This window comes from Diadema antillarum, unplaced genomic scaffold, assembly GCF_040938485.1.
Source record: "Diadema antillarum isolate AM-2024a unplaced genomic scaffold, OU_Dant_1.0 scf00000128, whole genome shotgun sequence".
In the NCBI taxonomy this organism is placed as follows: domain Eukaryota; kingdom Metazoa; phylum Echinodermata; class Echinoidea; order Diadematoida; family Diadematidae; genus Diadema; species Diadema antillarum.
The window spans coordinates 4,087,020-4,105,250 of NW_027271017.1; the positions used below are offsets into that span (position 1 = coordinate 4,087,020).

The 18,231-nt window shown below is 40.9% G+C and overlaps 1 protein-coding gene across 1 annotated transcript in view; it reads left to right on the top strand.

Moving 5' to 3' along the window:
* The first annotated feature begins 9,458 nt into the window (after positions 1-9,458).
* The window catches only part of LOC139720493 (roundabout homolog 2-like), a 152,501-nt gene continuing 143,728 nt past the window's right edge, over positions 9,459-18,231 (top strand). Inside the window, exon 1 of the mRNA XM_071631847.1 lies at positions 9,459-10,245. Coding sequence (XP_071487948.1) covers positions 10,191-10,245 — 55 coding nt within the window. The 5' untranslated portion in view covers positions 9,459-10,190. The remainder of the gene's footprint in view (positions 10,246-18,231) is intronic.

Below are 18,231 nucleotides of genomic sequence, written 5' to 3' on the forward strand. Positions count from 1 at the left end.
TTAAATAAAAGATACAGGAAATGAAATTGCGAGGCATACGTTTGATAAAATATAATTTGTGGAATGAAATTTCGCAGTCAAATTTCTGATTGCGGATTCTATTTGTCTTCTTTTGGGTCATTCTTTTGGCTTTTATACATATCTATTTTCCTGTCTACATATTCTGGCACAGTTAGAGCTAGCTTCCGTTATTGTAATTTGATTTTAAAATTTGTTGGGGTTTTTTAATTCCTCATGAACAATGTTGAATGGTCTCCAGTCATTTTCTCTCCAAAGTAATATCCATTTAGCCCAAGATTAAAAAAAAAGAAAAAGTCTACTTACCGGAGATTTGGATGTAGAGTTCCTCGTTTGGATCTTCCTGAACAAAAGGGCTGCAGATTGTAACACAAGTCAGGGTTCATATCCTGGTAGCAATTTACAAGCAATAAACTATCAAACCCCCTCTATTACCCCTTCCAGCATCCATACCTCTCTGACTGCAGACAGATGGTAATCATAACAAATGGCAGAAATTAGAAAGAACAAATTTTCCCTCAGTCATAACTCCTATTTTGTTTTTCCGGGGTGGGGGGAGGGGGTCAATCCTTCCAAAGAGTTATTCAAAGATTTTTTGTACTTCATTGAGATAGATGAAAAATTTTTCCCACGATTTTTCTGTCATTCTTTTTTTAAATGATGGGGAAGACTGCCTGTCCTCGCGGTCGGTCGGTCGCAGTGGTAAGGAAAGAGAGATGGCGTCCTTACGAGGAAAATGATAAATGAGCGAAGAATGACAGTATCACATAATGGCATTTTCTTTTCTTTTCTTTTTTCTCCTTCCTTCTCCTCAGATTTTCCCCAGGCAAGCCAATCTCAGCAAGATAATGCATCCAATTTTTATTTTTTTTTTGTGATCTTTGGTTGTCATAGAGCTATTAAAAAGAGGTAGGGAGGGACCGGATGGCCCAGTAGGCGGTGGTTTGAGGATGATTGCAAGGATTGTTGAATGGTCTCGAATTCTTCCTTTCTTTCTTTCTTTCTTTCTTTCTTTTTCTTCCTCGCTCGTCCCTCTGTGCTGTTAATGGCATCCCCTCTAGCAAAGTTCCAGAAAAGAAGAAGAAGGAGAAAAATGTTATTCCATTCGTAACCTGTGTATGAAAAATTGGTAAATATCATACATGTTCCTCGATAGCTGTGGACTTATTCTCTACCCTTCTTTACCTTTTATTCTCCCCCATCCTCCTTCCCCAAAACCACCACTTCCTGAAGAGACAGAGAGAGAAAGAGAGAAACAAAATGATGCCCTCTTAATCCTAGAGCTACGTTTAGTCCAAATATCTTTATCCATTAAGGTGCGAGTCTTGAAGTATTTAACCACGTCACTGAAACGATTGATTCCGTCACACAGCAAAGGCACTTCTCATGCGAAATCTTACCAAATTTCAACGTGAAATCAGAGAGTCATCCCATTCTAATGCAGATTTATCGAGAGTTCAGTCAAAGGGAGGTGTACGGACATTCATTATACAAGTATCGTCATGACCATTCATGAGGTATTACAGATCACACAACTAATATTATCTCTTTCAGTAACAAGAATGCAAAACGGCACCCAACAACTAACCTTACAAGAAGGTGTGACCCTTTGAATTTCACTGCATGTCTCATATTGAAGAAAGAATTGATGGAAATTTTATATGTCATTAATTTTTTTTTTCAAAAGAAGAAGGACATTTAAAAGAAATAAAGAACAACTAGGGGGCTTTTGAAAAATATACAACCAAAATAAACAATTCTTATACATACATATGTATGTGGAAAACAAGGACTCAAATTATTTTAAAAAAAGCAAACTTGACTCCATCTTATTAAATACTAACAATAGATAATGATTTAAAAAAACCCAGGATAAGTTACATCAGCAAACTATAAAGATAAAATTTCTTGAACTTGATGGGCATAACTTAAAGAGGAAAGCAGCAGCGACGAGAATGCACTTTAAGTGTCACACATCTTCTACATCACTTTCCCAGCCACATTTTTCATACGTTGATGAAAAGCAAAAGGTTACTCAATATGCATAGATATATATATGGTGTATATCTTGTATTTGTCACCCAGACATCACTCTGTGCCTCCTCCCCACCTCCCCTCCAAAAAAAAAAGGAGGGAAAAGGGATAAAATCTGCTGTGACTCTTTTTGCATGGGGTCAAATCCATGCCACTATGCAAAACGTCAAATTTATCTCGTATCTAATTCAGCGTGTCCAATAACGCATAAACCGCAGCCCACCCATTACAGATCTTTTGTTGAGTAATGCAGTTCTTTTTTTTTGTGTGTGTAATACAGTATCCGAGACATCTTGGAGAATTCCCTGTTTTGTTTCGTTATTTTTTTTTTTTGAGGAGGGATGTGGTATCTCGTGTCTTCATCTCACACAAAAGATTGGATGTTGACTTCTTGTGAACCATTGGCAGAATCACCCCCAAGACAGAAATTAGATTGGAATATATAGATATATATTCCTCCGACGTTATCATAGAAATAATCTCTCATCGTTTTAATCAAGACGGCCTCGGCAGTTTAAGGCGGGGCCGAAGCATCTGCCTTCGTGTGCCATAGTCAGAGTGTATGTACCTCCACGATCGCTGACAATCCTGGCTCCCATTTTTTTTTTTCTATCTGTAATCCCATTGTGTCTATATTTTTTCTCCCATTTTGGCCAATTTTGGAGAAAAAAAAAAGACAGGAGGATGAATATGTGGAGATGAAAAGAAGTAGGAAACAGCCTGAAAAGGAGAAACCATAAAAACTAAATTAAGCCCCAAAGGCATGGTAGTTAGGACAGACGAAAAATATGAATATCATAACTGCCATCAATCCATTCAACAGCCCCACGCCGCACCCCACCCCTCGTAGTGTGCAGTAGTGTTTCCTCTCATAATCTGCACCTCAGACGGCGCTGCCAATTAAGAGGAAGACGTGTTTTGATCCCGAAACGATGTCATTTCTATCGAAAACGGTGACCGGGAGCCCACCACAAACTGAGAATGAGACAGAGGGAGAGAGAGAGGGAGGAGAAAAGGGGGTGCGTATCCCATGTGCTCCAGGGTCTTTTTGAGTATCATTAAATCGTCTGAAGTTTATGTCGTTGCTCCGAATATTCAATTTCCAAACTATTGTGGCGGTCTTCTTCCTGTCTTTGCATTTGTGCATCTGACATCGAGATTCCCCCTCCCCCCCCCCCAGCCGTCTTCTGAGTTTAGTTTCTTTCTTTCTTTCTCTATGACATTTTACCATTCCGTCTGTGTGCACATTGCCTCGACGACGGTGGAGAAAAAAGAAATGCCACAAGATGAAACGAAATTTGCCCCCTCACAACGACAGAGGAATGTCGATCAAGCCAACTACTGGAAGGGAGACTTTTCGGGGCAAGCGTCTGTCTCCCCGCCCAACAAAGTTCTGATGAAAGGATGGACATTGAATTGAGTCCTGGATATACACACTAGAAACACATGTTTGTATGACAGACTGAGATTTGCTCACTAAATTTGTATCTCTTCCATATTCTCTTTTATCTACACCACCATGCATGCATTGAGATATTTGTTCATCTTCACAGAAAAAGAGTTGCTGGGAGGGTATGAATTGAGTCAAGTTTTTTAAAAGACAATTTTGTCAGAATAAAGATTAAAGGGAAAAGTCACATGCACTTTTGCAATGCAGTTTGTATAAAGTCTTTTGCCAGTTGGTAGAATGTGTATTTACCTAAAGATGAAAAATTCCTACTGACATTTATTTGTGTAGCACCAATCGATCAAAATAAGTTTCAAAACTTTTTTTATGTGGAGTTTGATGCTTCTTTCACTGTTAGGTCAAAGTTTACTTCTTTTTCCTTTGTGTATATGTCACTGAATGAAAGTCGTGAATACACTTTCGACAAGGCTACGTATCTGAGAAATAATCGTGATACTATTGAAAATTAAGTGTAACGGCTGTAAGAAATACTGTAAAACGCTATATTTTCGCGGCATGAAAATTTCGCCAATTGGAGCCAACGGCCTTTTTCGCGGCATGAAATTTTCACGAGTTGCCTCTAAACATTCAGTGCGTATAGTGTAAACAAGAAATTTTGTGTGCATTTTAATTTTACGAATCTTAGCTCTTGCAAAATTAAAATGCTAGCGAACATTTGTCGTTTTACAGTAAAATGGAAAAATAAAGATATTCAATCATATAGCTCTGCTAGTATGTAGTTCAGCTATATCGTAAATACATATTGAGAAAAAAAAAAAAATATATATATATATATATATGCAGACCTCAGACATTGTATTTCAAACGCAGATATGAAAGAAAGAGAAGAAACTTTATATGTTGTGGAGACTGGCCCAGTGTGCACTCTCTGCACACAATATGTCAACATGTCTCTTGACATTAGGTGAGTAAGAAATTCATTACGGACCGCAGCAAATTTTGATATAAAAATGTAATTTCATCGTGGAATCTAATCGGGGAGCGAGATATAGAGACGGAGAGAGAGAGAGAAAAACAGAAATGAGAGATTGAGAGAAAGAGAGGGGGAGGAGAGAACAGAGAGCAGATAAGAGAATGAAAGTATTGCTTTAGTTTTTGCCGTAAAGCCGGCCAAATTTATTCACCAGGATCGATGAAAATTAACGTCCGGAGGGTGGCCTGTACTTTTCCCTCTTTTGCCCACAGGGTCAGTGGTATGCATGTACATATGTATCTTACATTGGCCTTACGGACCGACTAGTCTTTTTTTTTCCCCTTCTACCAGTCAGACATTGGATGTTTCATCAGTTTTGAATCTAGGAGTAAGAGACTGCAACTTGCATATAGTCTGTTGCCATATTGACTTGGAACCATGTTAATGTACGTGAGGAAGGAATGGTTGCTTCATAAATCTGATCTTCAAGTGATGGATGGTGAGGTGGGGATGGGGGTGGGGATGGGGAGGGGAGAGAAATAACATTGAGGTCATTTGTGATATCAATTGTTTTAGCTATGTTGATGTTTTTTTTATCACTAAAATATCTTAGTCATGTAACTTAACATTTTATGCAGATACATTTATTCCATCATTGTCATATTTTACATCTGTAGCACCAAACATACACTAAATCTGCACTGATAGAAAGGTGTAAACATGAACATCGGTAGGGCGAAGGACATTGCTCTTGATTGCATGAAAAATGTTGAAGGCACAACAAATTACCATTCAGGGTTAATGTCAGGGATTTCAATGTGCAATCAAATGGCAATTTATGAGAGGTTGTGCAAGTTGTACAGGAAGTGGCAAAAAATTGCCAAATTCTTCAGTCATTCGGAGTTCATTCCTCACATATCTGACCATGAGATCATTTTTTTTTTTTCAGAAGGGGAAGTCCTTCATCCATTGTTAACCCTTGTCCTTGCCACTTTTTTTTTCTGTGACATTTCATCGGATCTCGGTCATTAACAGTAGAATGTTGAGCAGAGCACTGATCGATTGATTAAAGCACTTCTTTTGTTTTGTAAGGGTGCATTTATGGTAATTACCTTTTCTGCCTGGAAACATGATTTTGAAACGATGTTTTCAATATGGATTTGCAAAATAGTGAATTGATGATGTCATCTCCTCACAATTTGCCATACAGTATATGCACAAAATCATGTAATTTTCAGTTTTTCAATCAAATGCAATTATGCCCCAGTCTCAAATGCTGATGTATCTGACTGATCATTATTTTGAAGTTATTCAACCAGGAAAATTATGTTTAATACTTTTAGATGAGAGAAATTGAATTTTGGCCATTTTTGGGTGGATGATCAATGGAATATTGTGAGGTGATGGCATCATCGGCTCACTCATTTACATATTCATATTAACTGTTCAAGTATTGTTGTACAAAAAAAAAATAGCAAATCTTGGAAATGTCATAACTTCCTTTGAATCTGAGTTTGATAAGATTTTAACTGTTGTGAAATTCCATATTTTGGTTTTTCTTTTCAGACTAACTTTTAACAGATCTGGAATTCCCCTTTAAAAAAAGATAATGATCTTTGTTTATATCTAATGTGTGGCTAAGCAGAAACATGTACAGGTGTAAAACATAGATGGGAGGAAGAGTAAATCACATTATGTGGAGGGCACTGCTCACTGGTAGCACACACAGGGCAGGCGGAGAGAGATGGAGTTTTGGACTGATCCATTCCAACTCCACAGAAGAGGAGAGGCAGCATGCATTCTGACTGAGGGACATTAAAAAAAATCTGTCATAGATCAAATCATTTTGTTCACATTTTTCTTTCAATAAACAATGCACTTGATACTTCTCTCTTTTTGTGGACTTATTGTGCCTTATATATCATGTGTAGATAGATCATTATGTCCAAATTATGGCAAACTAGGCCTTTATGATTGTATTTAGTGATTATTGTTTAGCAGATACATTGTGCAAATTAGTTCTAATCCATCTGTTCAAACATCACGAATATTAATCTGTCATCAGGCAAATATTATTATTATGCATGTAGATATTGTTATTCAGGGAATGTTGAGTGGATAAAATCACCACTAACTATTAAATTCCAACAAAGAAAGATATCTCCTTGTAAAATTATTACAGGCTGTTAGATAGTACGATGTTATGGCTCGAGAAACGGATGATGATGGCCAAACTTTAGGAAAACAAATTCACATTTCCAAAGCCTGAATTTAGATGGATGGATAGAATGTTTGTTGCCTTTGAATGTGGTTTTGTCGTATTAGTTTTATCCTGAGTTTCCCATCTTGGATTGCCGAAGAAATGCATCAAATTTTGGATGCAATGATTATTTAAGAGGTAAACAAATTGTGGCTAGTTTAAACTGTCTCTCTATCCACCCCCCTCCCCCCCCCCACACATACACACACCAACCAGTGCATTATGGGTAATCAAGCAAACCACATAGTGTATTCAGCTCCTTCCAATAAATGCCCCCCCCCCCCCCAATCCACCGCCAAAACAATTAGCTATGCAAAGAAAGATAGTAAGAGGTAAAAGGGAAAAGGCTGTATCCTTTACAGGGTAGGGGTAAAAACGTTCCTCGGTGAACGCAGAGAGTTTTCGCAAATGTTTGCGGTGGTTGAGGAGAGGGACGCTGCAAAATTTGCTCGCGAGCAGGCGGGCGCCGGACGAACGAAAATGGAAATGCGGCCTTCGACCGATGAACCAGAATTGCCAGCTGCACGGGTCCCTCAGGGAGTTTGTGCAAACCAGTCACCCCTACTTGGCAGTGGGAACAAACCCTCATGCATATGCATGAAGGGTACTTTTCAGCAAGTCAGGTTGGAGGATGTTAGTCTGATAAATAAGGCACTAGTAATATTTGGAGCTCTAATAATTCATTATTTTTGCATTTTGGAAAATAAGACTAGCATTACTATCAAAAACGCTACCAGCAGACTGTCTTTATGGTATAAATATGAAAATATAGCACTAAAAAAATCCATATGTTGGAAAAATTGCTGCAACAGGTCTGACTAGATAGACTAATCAGTTCCCACCAACTGAGATTTCACAGCATGTGCAAATGCCCAGCATTGAGTGTATCCTGTGCGTGAGTGTGTGTGTATACCCGCATTGCAGGGTATTATAAGCCAAGAGCACTAATCCCTATGTGTGGCCATGTGTTTATACACTGTGTATGTGTGTACACTACACACACACTCTCCCAGCAAGTTCCAGCTAATGTATGTGTGTGCGATGTAATTGGCTGTGCAGAGTTTTTGCATGTAAATTGCACCGTGTGTGTTCGCAGGCATTGGTGGGTGATTGTATTCCAAGTATAGGCAGGAGAGAGAGGGAAAGAGAGAGGACTATGAAGTGAAGAGAAAGAGTAAAAAAGAAGTGAGGTAAAATTTTTGGAGGAGCGGAGGCGCACAGTTCCACATTGAGCATCATTTGGTGGTCAGCTTTGTGCGATGCGGTGGTAGGCTGCTGCAGTTGCATGGGTAAAGCAGCAATCTTCCCTGCCTGAACTTCTGGGGAGCATTCTGGTTGGAACACCACCGTACCCACCTACTTGTCAGTGCGTGGTACAGTAGCTGCTGTATATCATCAGCTTGCACTCTTTCAGCTCTTCGACCGGAATCTTTATACAGCTCGCTGCAGCGTGTTGTATTTCAGCATCTACCCTCTGGAGACTTCTTACTTCTCTTTTGATTCCGAGGAAAGTTTGGAATGGATCTGTGATTTCATCTTCGCAGCCTTCATCATCTTCTGGAAATGCTTGTCACTTTTATTTTTCTTTCCATGAATTGGACATTACTTCGGAAAGGAAAGGTTTTGGGGTCAATTTGATCTGCACTCTGAGAAAATATCTGAATTTATGGATTGCAAATGCGGTGAATGAACTCTTTTACGGTGATTGGAAACTTCTGAGACATTTCTTGATGTTTTCTTCACTTGCTAAGCTTTCTATGCTCACCTTTCATTAGTTGACAACTATTACGGTATACTACCCAAGGATTTATCGACGGTGATCATTTCGGCACGCATGGGATTTATTTATAGAAGAGGAGTTTAACTGAACTAAGTACACACAAGGAACCCAGATACATCTCTTCACCTATTTCCAGTCAGATCACCGAGTCATGTTGGACCTTTAATGCGTGGAATTTAGACTGAAACCACTGGCGAATTTCACTCTCTCACCTCTCAGCCAATCCGCTGTACTTTTTCATCCCGGCGTAGCAAACTAAACTCCTCCATTAGGATAGAGACGGAGGGAGAAAAGAGAGGGAACGAGATCGAAGGAGAGGGGGAAAGATAGTGGAATCCGATGAAAAGGACGTGTCAGTGCCGATCAGCTGCGTACACTGACCAGACCCCGGCGAGGAGTTCCTCCGGTCGCCACGCAGCCGCCGAGGAACCGAGCGCAACCCCCGTTTGCCCCCAAGTGACTCTCGAGCTCTCCTCCGCAGCGGAGTGGTAGAGAGAGACAGCGAGAAAAAGAAGGACGGCTGACTTTTGTCTCGTCCGTCTCTCTCTTTTAGTCGGGGACACAGACCAGTGATCCAGTCCCTATCGGCAGAACGAAGCCAGACTCGGCGACACCACTCCAAAGATTAGAAGGACTCCGCATCGTCACTGGACTATTTTTGTTTTCTCCGTCTTCACCCCCTCCCACTCCTCCCTGATCCCCTTTCATCTGGGAGTGTGGAAGCCTTGCTTGAAATAAAGGACTGAGGGAAGAAAATAAGAAAAGGGAACAAATATTCCTCTTTGGTGACAGAGCCTGAAGACTTAGAAATTAAACTCCCATGCTATTACGCTGGAATTGTTTTTCACAGAGCATCACCAGCCCCCTAATTTCAGAGTTTCGCGCTGGAGCTGTAGTGCTGGTGGGTCTTCGTGGATGTTTTAGCAAATTCTTTCAGACATGAGGACGAAATCATCTTAGCTGGGCCCAGGCTTGCTCTATTCTCCACTCCTGTCTTGACAATCTCAGGAAGAATCTGCCCAAAACTTTCCCTTTTGGTTGTGTTTCTTTTTTTGGGGGAGGCCAAACTGGATCTCCATCAAGTCAGCTAGCCCCAGTGGTGGAAATCGAGGAGGCGATGAAGGAATGAGGCGAAGACGACCAGTTTTGAGTGGAAACCTGTGACAAGGCCCAGCTGTGTTACTTCTGAGATTCTACATATCTCTGTTTGTCCTTTTCTCCAGCAGAAAAAAAACAACAACCGAGGATTGTAGTGGAAAGACTCTAGAGACCAGACGAGAGAACAACACCAGTCTTTCTTCCATCTGGAAGCCGAACTCTTGAAGGAACGAGTTTGAGGAAATTAGACCAGAGATTCTCTCGAAAAGGAGAGCAGACACGCTCTCACACATTGAGGAATATATTATTTGTGTGATCCTATGAACAGCATTGACCTGCTACTTACTTATGTGGGCGCATAATTTTGAACCGGGATTACTGCATTGTGCAAATGATCAATTCCAATTCCACACAACAGGATTACAAAGACACCCATGTACTACCGGCTGAGCACTAGAGGAATATATTACATATAGATATAGATATATATATATATATTTTTTTTCTCCCGCACCGGCGTGAGGTGAATGGTTAACTGCACGGCGGCAATACACCGCGGAGGTGTTATAATTGGCTTTACCTAGATGGTCCCACAACCAAGGTTGCTTATCTGGGAAAAATGGCATTCGGAATATCATTCATCCTGCGCTGGCTAATTGTCGCCCAATTTGTTGGTGAGTACCGAGCGATGGCAGTTGTACGTTCGCAATGTTATTTGACTGTCTGTCGTCATATTTTAAAACTTGTCCTCTCTCACTCGATCGGTTCCCTGCCCTTCTGAATAATCTACACCCCACCCCCTCACCCCTCTCCCTCCGACCAACCAATGCTAATTTTGTTCAATTTGTAAGGCAGGTTTTATAATCGCATGAACAAATCCTTGCGCGCTTCCAGGAAGTGGGATATTGCTCCGCATTGGCATTTGATTGAGACCGCCTGTCACCAAAGTCATCAACAGCATCATCATCATCATCATCATCACTTTTCACGGTCACACCGGTCCCCCGGCCAGTTGATTTTGGTATTTTTAGACCAAACGGCCAGCTCATATGAAAGTCTGTCACAAATTGGCTTCAATTTTTGTTTTGCAGTTTTATTGTGGACCACGGTTTTGTGATTTGCTTTTGGTGGTCAGTGTTAGTCTCTGGAGTCAAATCGTGAGTAAATGAGATAGAGCATTAAAAAGGCATCCACATGGTAACTGTCATATATGGCAAATATGCAAATATCACTGATGGAGGCAGATTATTTTCAAATCAAGGGGTAGGTGGATGGGGGAGGGGGGAGGGGGGGGGATTGGCTAATCCCAGAACAGTTGATCGACAGAAGCACCCCTTGTTCTCAAGATCTCAAATCGTACTCCTGTTTGAATTCTGATGCGCACAGAGTGGCCCGGGCATATGAACAGTACAATACGATGACTATTATTATCGGCATATGAAAAACACACTTTGTTGCGAGAGGAGATGAGGGAAAAAACAAAACAAACACAAAACTTTGTTTTTCACCTGTACCGTTTTCACTCTCTCCCCCTCTCCCCCTTCTCCCACACTTTCTCCTCCAACTCCCCCCCCCCCCCCCCCCCCCGCCTAATTTTGTGCTGCCTAAATGCAATTACAATAACAGACGCAACTTTCCTCGCAACGTTCCCACATCTCATCTACTAGGCAGGACGCTCAATCACATTATGTCTCTGAGCCCAGGCCTATTTCCAAAACCCCCGTGTGTAGGCAACCCATAGCTGCGATGTTGTGCCGTTTCCTTCTCTTATCCGGGATGCAAGCATGTCTTGGTTACGACAAGCTGTACTTGTTTCTTGCCTAGGGAAGGGGTAAAATGTGTTATGTGAAGTTGTAAAAGCCTTTATGGCCGACTACTTATCACTAGCAGAAGGGCCGTTAACCTATTCGTGGTGCCTTTTTATTTGGCTTTGCAAGAGGGAAAATGGGCAGGCTAATAGTGACTTGAACTCCCCAACTTGGGAGAAAACAAAACAACAAGAAGGGCATCTGTGTTCTGTGAAATGTTGCAGTGAAAACTAACTGTGTGTTCATGTTTGCTTTACACAAGTAAAATCGAACAAGCAGAACTGTGAAAAGTTAAGCCAAAGTCAGACGTAAGATAGGAAATTGGTATTATTGGTGTCACATGTTATTACAAAACAGTGGCATTGGTCTCAACTGCATGTATGCAAATTAGATGTGACAGATAATTGCCTCCCCATTCTGCCTTTGGTTGTATGCATTACATTATCACAGAAAATATATAATTGGGTATGAATACTATAATGTTTAAAGCACGATTTCTTGCTCATAGCAGTCACAGTTGATGAGTTACTGTAACTCTGCAATGATTATTTTTATTCCTTTATTTTTCATTTCATAGAAAGGAGAAATTCACCACCAGATGGACACAGTGTATTAAAATGGGAAATGTTTTAGACAGGAAAAATCTCCCATGATTTATGCTGTTTGTTTGACCAATATGGGCTGAACTGTTTCCTTAAAATGTGAAGCCATAAAATTTCATATCATTAGAATTTAAAAAAAAAATAAAGTGTCAATTAAACTTCTTTTATTCTGATTATATGAATAGTCAAAATGTGAATATAAACACTATCTCTCAAGAGTGATTTAGATCTAGGGAGGAATATGGCTGAGATTATATATTTGTAGAGTTTATACTCTTTTGCAAAATATAGTAATAATTGTAACAAGTGATGATCTAGTTTTAAATATTAAACTAATGAATGAAGAGTGCACAGACATAATACCATTATGCTTGCCATAGAATTGCTTCATTCCAGGCTAACATTTGCTTATAGGCCTATACTGTATCTTGTTCTGGGAAATAAAAAAAATGTTGTTGCAGAATTATTGGAATTATTTTTAAAATCCATAATGTGAAGGTGATGACAGAGGTAGAATAAGCATTTGATAAATATACTGGAATATCTTTCTTATTGGATAGATATATATTTACTTTATAGATAGCTGGGTAGATGAAGGAATAGATAGATAGAAAGGTATAGTGAAAGAGGCAGTTATAGTAGGAATGTAGTGACAGTATGTTCCAAAAGGGGTGCATGACATTTTGGATGTATTTTCGAAAACCATTTCCCCGCTAATTTGATTATTCGATTATCGACAAGAAGTTTATGCAATAATGCTGTATCATGCGCACTTTTTTTTAATCTACCCTTCATCATTGTCATGGAGTCCTTTGTGACATGGGGCCCCTCGTTGTCTTGGAACTCCCGATCGGAGAAGACTTTGCTTCAGTGGCATGCACGAGAATAAGAGCATTCTAAATTGAGACTGAAAATGGCGAGATTGCGAGGAAATAAATCAGGCAGTAGAAGCAAGAAGCGAGAAAGAGAGAGAGAGAGAGAGAAGAGAGACGTAAGGAAATATGGAGAGTATATATGCTCGATAATTTATCATCTTTCCGATAGATGTATTCCTGGAGATTGTAGAATTTGCTTTAGGAGAATTCCCCGGGATCGCTCTCAACATCCCCCGTTTTTTGGTTGTTGCTGTTGTTTTCTTCTTTGCCCTCGTCTCTCCGCCCTCTCTTCGTTCAGTGCAAGAAGGGGATGATTTATGTCGTTGTGCGTTTATCAGAGAGTCATTTTAGGGGGGACAAAATAATTCCTTCATCTTAGCTCCCCGTCGGATCTTCGCAAATCTCAGACAGAGGATACACAAGACCTTAAGTGACATCATTTCGAAGCTGTTGTTTCGTACGGTGGTGCCTTTGCGACTTTCCGCTATGGGAGCCTGCCACCTGACAAAGGAGTAACATTGCGTCGGCGGGGTCCCGTTTGAAGTGCGCAGGTTTATCCTTTCTGCCCGAATCCCGAGATTGGGGAGGATACGCGGGGGTCTCTTGTCTTTCAATCGGCCCAACAGACCCGGCAAATTTATCCAATTCCGATGTTGGCCTTTCCAAAATCCTCTTGAACCCGACTGCATCAAATTGGCAACAGTGTAACAAACGGTTATTCTCGTCTTAACTCTGCGACTGTTTACCTTTGTCATTATATGTTCATAAAGAAAAATATTCAGCAACTATTTTTATTCAGTATGCATATCCCATATGGTTTTGTTGTTTGCGCTTACTATAAAAGTCTAATAAGTTATTTTTCCACTGTCTCTTTTAATATTCCCACAAAATTTATACTCTTTATGTTTTCTAGCCTCTATGGGAACAAGAGCTAGTGACATTTCTTTGCTTAGAAACAACTTCTCATGACATTTTTTAACAGAATGACGACACGGCAAAGTATCAATTCGCTGCCATTTCCTCTGCACAGCTTGGCGTACTAGGAATAAAGAATCCCAAACTGCATGTACAGAAATCAAACCTGCAGTTCGTATGCATCAAAGGCAATTTAGGGTACTGCAGGGACCTGTTTTATGAAGAGTTAAAATTGATTACAAATGTATGTAGTTGATTTCAACTGTAAGCCTACATGTATGGCAGCATGTGTGGTAAGGAAATTCAAAATAGATTTTATCTTTTGATGAAACAGGGCCCAGGTACTGTAATGTAATAACAAGCCATTGGAAGTGGAAAAAATTGCTGTCCATGTTGTTGTCCCATTTTTGAGGAATATAACTTGAGAAGAGAAGTGTTGTTGCTTACATGATAATAGCCTAAAATTGCAGGTTATCAACCTTTGGAATTTTGTCGAGAATAGCACTACGGGCAATTAGAGAAGCGCCTAATGTACATGATTTCAGCAGGGGGGAGGAGCCTTTAAGAGAATCGGGGTGGTGATTTTACGAGAAAGGAAAAAAAAAAGGCATGTAATTGCTCGGATGAGCTGGGTGAGTGGCTTCCCAAAGAGTTGGGACCCGATTTCACGTCGTAACATCCGACAAATTACCCGTGACAATTGTCCTATTCTTTCTCCATTTGCCGAAAAGGTAAAGTATATTTTTACGCCAGATGTTGAAAGCAGTTTGTGTGTGATACAGGTCATACATGTATAAATGTATGTACAGAGAGCCTGTGCCTAGTACAGTACATGTATATCTCATGCAAGCATTGTATAGGCTTTAGAGTACTACTTGAAGGCCTAGATTGAGCATGTCAGAAAATACCACTACGTCCAACTTGGGTGTTTTTAGCTCACCTGAGCCAAAGGCTCAAGTGAGCTATTGCGATCGCCCTTCGTCCGGCGTCCGTCGTGCGTCGTGCGTCGTGCGTCGTCCGTCGTCCGTCGTCCGTCGTCCGTCGTCCGTCGTGCGTCGTCCGTCGTGCGTCGTGCGTAAACTTTTTACATTTTCATCTTCTTCTTGAAAACCCCAAGACCGATTTTCATCAAACTTGGCAGGTAGCATCCCTAGGGGGTTAGGAACTCAATTTGTTAAAATGGGCACCATGCCCCACCCAGGGGGCCCCCAGGGGGGCCCAAACCCCCCAAAATTAAGGAATCTGTAAAAATCTTCTTCTCTAGAACCAGAAGTGATAGAGCTAAGTTAATACTATGAGTTAGTACATTGATGACTGTAGTTTCAAGTTTGTTCATGGCAGAATCAGGGGTGCCCCCCTTGGGACCCAGGGGAGGGGGGTGGGGAAGGGTTCTAATGGGGCCTAAATTGTACATTTTCATCTTCTTCTTGAGAACCCCATGACCCATTTTCACCAAACTTGGCAGGTAGCATCCCTAGGGGGTTAGGAACTCAATTTGTTAAAATGGGCACCATGCCCCACCCAGGGGGCCCTCAGGGGGCCCAAGCCCCCCAAAATTAAGGATTCTGCAAAAATCTTCTTCTCTAGAACCAGAAGTGATAGTGCTTAGTTAATACTATGAGTTAGTACATTGATGACTGTAGTTTCAAGTTTGTTCATGGCAGAATCAGGGGTGCCCCCCTTGGGACCCAGGGGAGGGGGTGAGGAGGGGTCCTAATGGGGCCTAAATTGTACATTTTCATCTTCTTCTTGAGAACCCCATGACCCATTTTCACCAAACTTGGCAGGTAGCATCCCTAGGGGGTTAGGAACTCAATTTGTTAAAATGGGCACCATGCCCCACACAGGGGGCCCTCAGGGGGCCCAAGCCCCCCAAAATTAAGGATTCTGCAAAAATCTTCTTCTCTAGAACCAGAAGTGATAGTGCTTAGTTAATACTATGAGTTAGTACATTGATGACTGTAGTTTCAAGTTTGTTCATGGCAGAATCAGGGGTGCCCCCCTTGGGACCCAGGGGAGGGGGTGAGGAGGGGTCCTAATGGGGCCTAAATTGTACATTTTTATCGTCTTCTTGAGAACCCCATGACCCATTTTCACCAAACTTGGCAGGTAGCATCCCTAGGGGGTTAGGATCTCAATTTGTTAAAATGGGCACCATGCCCCACCCAGGGGGCCCCCAGGGGTCCCAAACCCCCCAAATGAAGGAATCTTTATAAATCTTCTCTAGAATCAGAAGTTATAGAGCTGAGATAATACTATGAGTGAGTACATTAATGACTGTAGTTTCAAGTTTGTTCATAGGAGATCCAGGGGTGCCCCTCTTGGGTAGGGGGGGGGGGGGGGGGTGGTTGGAAGGGTCCAAATGGGGGCCTGAATTGTACATTTTCATCTTCTTCCTGAAAACCTCATGATGGATTTTTGTCAAACTTGGCAGGTAGCATCCCTAGGGGGTCAGGATCTCAATTTATCAAAATGGGCACCATGCCCCACCCAGAGGGCCCCAGGGGCCCCAATCCCCCCAAATTAAGGAATCTTAAAAAAAATTGGGCCTTTATTGTACATTTTCATCTTCTACTTGAGAATGCCTGGTCAAATTTTGGTAGAGCTGTGAATAATTTAGGTTAGTGACTGCGTGAAAGGTGAACTTGCGATACTCAGGTGAGCGCTAGACCCGCGGGTCTCTTGTTTTTTCTTCTTCTTCTTACTCTTCTTCTTTTGTTCCCAGACTTTGGTATGCTTGTCGAGCCGTTCATTGGACATAAACCTTTTGATCCAGGATCTCTCCTTTTAGAAAAAATCTTTTAAATTCAGGGAGGTGTTGGTATTGATCTGTTGTTATCACCCAACAATTAGCCAAGTTTCGGTAGCCACACAGAAGGCGGCACAATGCCGCCTTTCGGTCCTGGTTTGGTAGGCCATCGAGTGTCGAGCTCACGCTAGCTGTAGAAGTAGACAAGATTAGTGACAAGAACCTTGCGTCCCCCCTTCTACCCCTTCATTTTTTTTCTTTTAAACCAGCATTTTCATATTCTGGTCCCGAATTTAATCTTCCACAAGGTCATTGAAAACTTTTTTTCTTCCTGCATTTGTTTGGTTTATGGCATGCTGCAAATATGCAATGGTAGTCCCCAAAATCCCCCCAAGAAAGTTTGATCATCACAGAGTGGCAGTGAAAAATCAATCAAATACACAAGGTAAACACTGAATCAAATTGCCTAGGATGCAATTCAAGATGATGGTGGAAATATTGGAAGATTACTGAATTGATTTGAGAGTATGGGGATTCAAAGGGGTCCATCACAAATTTTGGTTCCATCCTACCGCTGGTTATTAAAAGCTCTACTGTATAATTATACTGTAGGAATTATTCAGTTGTAAATGTATGGACCCACTTACACAGTCTGGTAAACTTACACACACACTTACACACACACACACACACACACACACATGCACACACAGTGAAATTTACAGTCTGGAATGTGAAACTTGGAATGGAAAGTGTCAATTTGGTTGAAGCTCAAAAGTATTTGGGGTATGCCAAAGAACTCCTGTTTATTGCAGTGTACATTTACATGAGAATGATTTTTGTTGTAGTTATATCTGTGGAGCAGTGTTGGAGAGTAATTGAAGTACCATACATCTGTCAACACCAAAAGTATTCATCTTTTACATTCCTTTGTTGGGGGAGGAGGGGCGTTGATCTCTTATCAAAACTGAAACTTTGTGAAAGATGAGATTATTTACTAGCTCTGTCAATTTTACATTGTGGGATGTATCTACTCTCACTTTCAGGGCTGTGTGTGTATGTAATAGGATATTGATAGGAATGTTGCAGTTTCGGACTGAAAATTATGAAAATGATTAAATTGGGTGCATGCTCTTGAATTTTAAGTGTCACAAAAGGAAAAAAAAAAAGGAAATCCTGTCAAACTATCTTGTATTTTAGTTGTTGTTTTTGTTGTTGTTGGTGTTGTTTTTTCATGTTGCCAATAATTGGTAGGGGCCATAAGTGGTGAAAATCATTGTCAAGTAGCAATCCACACATGTTCAATGTCAGCAATTCGCTAATGTATTTGATTCCCTAGGCACCTCTTTTCCAAAAAATGCCATGGTCATAGTTAAACCAATAGGTTGCAGATGGAAATAAAAGGGTAACTGAAAGAATGCTTTCTGTAGTCAAGGGTTGATCTACTCAAGAACGTATCCTTGCTCTACTGTAGTTCACACATGTATCCTTAACCCTCAACAAAATGTTTGCGAGAACTTCAGAATTCAGATTTTTTTTTTTTTTTTTTTAGAAGAGAGTACTGCTCCTTTACTCTTTTCCCATATAGGCCTACTATCTACACCCCCAAGTTTATTTGTACTTCACCTATCCCAGGAAAGAGCAAGCCCCTGCATTTTAATCCTTTTGGAAAGGAAGCAACAGGCTTAGTCTTATCACCCCCTCCCAAACA